This window comes from Helianthus annuus, chromosome 8 (genome assembly GCF_002127325.2).
Source record: "Helianthus annuus cultivar XRQ/B chromosome 8, HanXRQr2.0-SUNRISE, whole genome shotgun sequence".
Taxonomy (NCBI): Eukaryota; Viridiplantae; Streptophyta; class Magnoliopsida; order Asterales; family Asteraceae; genus Helianthus; species Helianthus annuus.
The window spans coordinates 129,239,967-129,244,813 of NC_035440.2; the positions used below are offsets into that span (position 1 = coordinate 129,239,967).

The 4,847-nt window shown below is 38.1% G+C and overlaps 1 protein-coding gene across 1 annotated transcript; it reads left to right on the forward strand.

The window, feature by feature from the left end:
• The first annotated feature begins 486 nt into the window (after window positions 1–486).
• On the forward strand, window positions 487–4,279 carry LOC118481047. The gene is made up of 6 exons (XM_035976135.1): window positions 487–875; window positions 1,132–1,966; window positions 2,031–2,873; window positions 3,117–3,462; window positions 3,637–3,888; window positions 4,002–4,279. The coding sequence occupies exons 1-6, from the start codon at window positions 487–489 to the stop codon at window positions 4,277–4,279; spliced, it is 2,943 nt and encodes a 980-aa protein (XP_035832028.1).
• Window positions 4,280–4,847: the final 568 nt, after the last annotated feature.

The window sequence follows — 4,847 nt, forward strand, 5'->3', positions numbered from 1 at the left end:
GAGGTTTCGTTTATTTTGGACCTGAAAATCAAAGGTTTCGCTCAAAAGGTTTCGCTTATAGTGCCATTTTCAAAGGTTTCGCTTGTGGAGTTCCGCTTATTGTGACATTTCAGAAGGTTTCGCTTATAAGTTCCGCTTCAAATGTCTTTGCTGAGGTTTCGCTTGAAGGGTTTTGCTTATTAGTCCTGAAGTAGTTCCGCTCTTGAGATCATTGTGTAGTTTCGCTTATTTGTACATCACCTGGTTTCGCTTATTGGGTTACTACAGGGTTTCGCTTATTTGAACAACTGAGTGTTTCGCTTATACGTACACTTAGTGTTTGGTTTCGCTTATTTGACCTGTGTTAGTGAAAAATCTGTGTTTTTGAGCAGTTAGTCCGTTTTGTACGCGATCAAGTATTGGAAACTTAGTCTGGGTTAAAAGCTTTCTGTTAGATACAAGCTGTTAATCAAAAAGTTCCACATTGTTCGAGATTTGTCACTAAAAATGGATAATCAAGATTTTTTCAACATGTTTGCGGGAATTGGTGCGGCTATCCAAAGTCCAGCTAGTATCGTACAGAATGTCAACATGGAAAATGAATTGGGAACAATGCAAAAGCCACCCAAACTGATGAGCTTAGATGAATATGCTGGATGGTCCGGAAGGTTTAAAAATTGGGTTCAGGCCAACCATTTCGAGTGTTGGATGAAGATCGAAAAGAAATACGTACCTCCAGTTGATGGGCTCGGGATGGTTAAAGATATTGGAAGTCTTACAGATACTGAACAGACAGAGTTTAAAGCTGAAAAGAAAATGGTGAGCATCTTGCAGCAAGCCATTAAAGAAGACATCCTCGTATTGCTACAACATGACGAAAGTTCTCAGTCAATCTGGTAAGCGCTACAACTGAAGTTTAAAGGAAGTGTTTCTATGATCAAGAGCAAAAAAGGCGCTTATCAAGAAAGAATTCGATATTTTTACTGGGATCAAAGGAGAGTCAACAAAACAGTTAATCGAAAGATATTGCCACCTTGTAGTTGAAATGAAAAGATTAGAAATTGAAAAAACAAATGAAGAATGGATTGATAAACTTTGTGATGCACTTCCATATGATGAGTGGGGAACGTATCTTATGATGCTGAAAAACAGTTCTGATTTTGTGAATCTCAATCTGAGTGCATTTATTGAAAAGATCGAAGCCCACGAGCTTGAGTTGTTGAAGATAAAGAAGATGAATTCTACTAGCATGCAACAAGATGTATCTTTATACTACAAAGGCAGTCCTTCAGTTGCGAATCTTCAAAGTCCAAAGATACAAACAGGATTCAGTGCTGATAACACTTCAAATGCTACATCAAGTTCTCATCAATCAATCAGTTCTACACCTTTCGCGAATTTTGAACCAAATGTCAATGTTCAGGAACAGTCTTCGCCTCAAAGCTCTACCGGATCTAATCATCAGGCGTATGTTTCTGGAGTACAGTGTAATATCGCAGTGAACATCAAAAATGGAAACGAGATAACGGAAACTGCTGCGAAGCAACATATTGCACTACTCGCTTCCGTTCTCGAGGCATATGAAGGTCTAGTTGCGGGGAGAATTGGAAATCCGGACATGACAAAGGAGGACTATGACCAAATAGACCCCGAGGAGCTTGAACTGATTGACATTAAATGGGGTATGGCAAGCCTAGTTCGTCGTGCTCAAAGGTTCGTGGAAATCACGGGAAGAAACAGTTTATCAGGTCCGGATCAGAAGTTGGGATTTGATAAGTCGAAAGTAACGTGTTTCAAGTGTAAAGAACGCAGTCACTTTAAACGAGAGTGTCCAAACCGTGAAGTCAACAATCACCAAAACCCGTTCACCAATGATTACTATCGACAGGCAATCTACCATCGACCGAATCAACATCGAACTGTTCAAAGGCCACAGATAGAAAATAAACCTGAAAAGGCATTGATTGTGAACCAAGATGATGAACAGGTAGCTGCAGCTTTTAGCTGGGATAAATATATCCCTGGTAGAGATGATCAGGCCATGATGGCAGAGGTTGTTGAGATTTGAGGTAGTGACTGAACCGGAGATTGTTGATGAAGTTGTTTCTGAAGTTGTTGAGGAGATTCCTACGGAAAATGTTATAGATGTTGAGGAAATAGCAGCTGAAGTATACTACTATCAATCACAACAGGAGGAGTTAGCTTATACTATGAAATCAATTATGCCTCCTAATGTGTTTGATTCTTTTGCAGGTTATTTCGAGGAACCAAGAACCGGATCTTGTCCTAGATTTGAGGAGAAGAAAGAAGCCATCGAAGAAGTGATTGACGTGTCTAAAGAGATGACCGGAGAAGTTCTGAAAGACATTGCTGACAAAGCTCTAATGGGAAATCTTAAAGAGGTAGATTCAGAACCCAAGGAGTCACAGTCTATCGATAAGGTGTCGGTTAACAGAGAGGAATCTGGAGTTCAGGAGGTCAAATCTGTCAAACAGTCTGTGTCTGAGTCAAAGCATGTCGGTAAAACTGGTTGTGATGAAAAGATTGATGAAAAAGTTGTTCCAATCTCCGAAACGCCATGCCAACGTTGTTTACAACCGTGCGTGGAGTGTCTTGAAAAGGACACTAAGTATCGGGAACTGAAACATCATACAGATATGATTAAGTTTGACCTTGAACAATTAAAAGAAGCTTATGATACCTTAGCAAGATCAATTAAGATGATTCAAAAAGAAAGTTTCGAAAATGATAAAGCTACTAAATTGGCTAAAGCTACACTGTTTGATAAACAAAAAGAAGTCAATTATCATCTTGACACAATTACGTCACTAAGAAAAGAACTTGAATTGGCCAAGATAGAGAATGACAGGATTGATAAAAAGTTAATGAGCTATGTGGCTTCGTCTTATGTTTTGGAACAAATCGTCCCTCAACAGCCACATGCTACACCTGTTTTCAAGAGCGTTCCACCCCCAATGTGGAATCACTACACTCAGAAATATCCAGATGGGGTGGAAGCTGCTTTAAATCTTAAGCTGAAAATGATTGAGAGTGATTTACCTGATAGCATTGATATCACTTTCACTGCATCTGACACTGATAACGAATCTCAGGTTATCAAAAATGTTATCGATCAGGTGTTGGATGAGGAAAGTGAGAAATCTGAAAAGGCTCATTCTGAAAAGGCTGTCAGTGATTCTGAAAACGAAGGAAATTTCTTAGATCGATATGTACCGAAATCGGAAAAGAGTACGAATGATGATCCGATCATGGTGGTATACACAATGGTTGGAACTGAAAAACTTTATTCCGACTTCGAGTACCCGCTTCAGAATGTCAAGATCGAAAATGTCGAGAAAGTGTTTAAACTGGTTGAATTGAACATTAACGAAATTAATAACAATGAATTCTTTTCCAAACTGAAAAAATCATTTTTTACTTCACGTCCCATAAGTTCGGAAAAGAAAGATGGGGTTGGTAAAGGTCAAAACAAGAAAAATGATCTTAAAAACAAAGGAATTGGGTTTGAAAAGAAAACGGCTAAACAAGTGGTTAAGCCAAAAGAAAAGATAGATGATGTTTTTGTTGCTGGTCCTAGTACTGATGTTGAAAAGGAGTATATTTTTAGTCAAAAAGCTGTGGACGATTTCAATGCAGCACAGAAGCTTAAAGAAGAAACGGTCAATACTACTTTTGTCGAGTATGATAAGAGGGTGTGCTATCGCTGCAATGAGATTGGACACATGGCAAAACAGTGTCAAAAAGTGTTTAAGAAACATGTTGTTGAAAAACCAAATGTTCAAAAACAAAATGTTCAAAAACAAATGGTTAAAAAATCTCGACCTAAATCACCAGTTGTTTCAAAAGTTAAAAAGGAAATGGTTTCTCCGATCCGTATTTTGAAAAGAGGTGAATCATTGAAGTCGGAGGATAAGCCGAAATCAACTTTCGAGATTGGCGAATCCTCTAAGACTAGCAAGACTTCAAAGTTTTACCCCAAGACGAAAATTTTTGAAAATCAGTCTGGATCGTGAAACTGAAACCGTCTGTTGAGATCAAGAAGATGGAGAACGCTTTGAAAAATGATTCAAATCTTTTTAAAGATGATGTGGTTGATTTTGAAAATGAAGTAGATAAGTTTCTTGATGAATTTCCTCCAATTACTAACAAAGTTAAAATAATTGTGAAAGAAGAGGTTCCAAATGTCACTTTTGATTTTCCAAAAACAAATGAAAAGTGTGATGTTGTGTTCGGGAATGTGTCGGAAGTAAAGAAATCATGGGTCTCATTGTTTGAATAAATTGTTTTTGTTGGTTGCAGGGGTTGCCCAAGTCAATTCTATCAAGATGGATTATGGATAGTGGAGCTTCACGTCATATGACTGGGACTTTAGCTCTTCTTTATGATGTTAAGTCAATCAATGGAAGCTATGTTGGGTTTGCAGGGAATCAAGGAGGAAGAATAGTCGGTCAAGGAACGCTTACAAATGGAGTGATCTCATTTGACAAAGTGAACTATATAGTCGAGCTGGAAAACAACTTACTGAGTATATCACAGATTTGTGATAAAGATTTTAGTGTACATTTTACTAAATCTGAATGTTTAGTGTTGAAACCAGGGTTTAAAATCCCTGATGAGTTGGTGTTGTTGCGCGCTCCGCGGGTAAATGATCATTATATTTTGGAAATGAGTGTCGCAACGCCAACAACTCATCAAAAACAGTGTTTTGTCACTAAGTCTAAAGCTACTGAAAAGGAATCCATAATGTGGCACCGGAAAATGGGTCATATTCACGTGCGAAAAATGAATTTTTTAGTACATAACGATTTAGTTGAGGGTGTTAATGTGAAAAACTTTCACTTACTTGA

Excerpts from the sequence above, each read along its gene's own strand:
- LOC118481047 (XM_035976135.1), top strand. The coding sequence starts at position 487 with ATGGATAATCAAGATTTTTTCAACATGTTTGCGGGAATTGGTGCGGCT. Across the intron at positions 2,874-3,116 it reads ATAAAAAGTTAATGAGCTAT|GTGTTGGATGAGGAAAGTGA; the intron begins GTGGCTTCGTCT and ends GTTATCGATCAG. Across the intron at positions 3,463-3,636 it reads GAAAGATGGGGTTGGTAAAG|CACAGAAGCTTAAAGAAGAA; the intron begins GTCAAAACAAGA and ends ATTTCAATGCAG.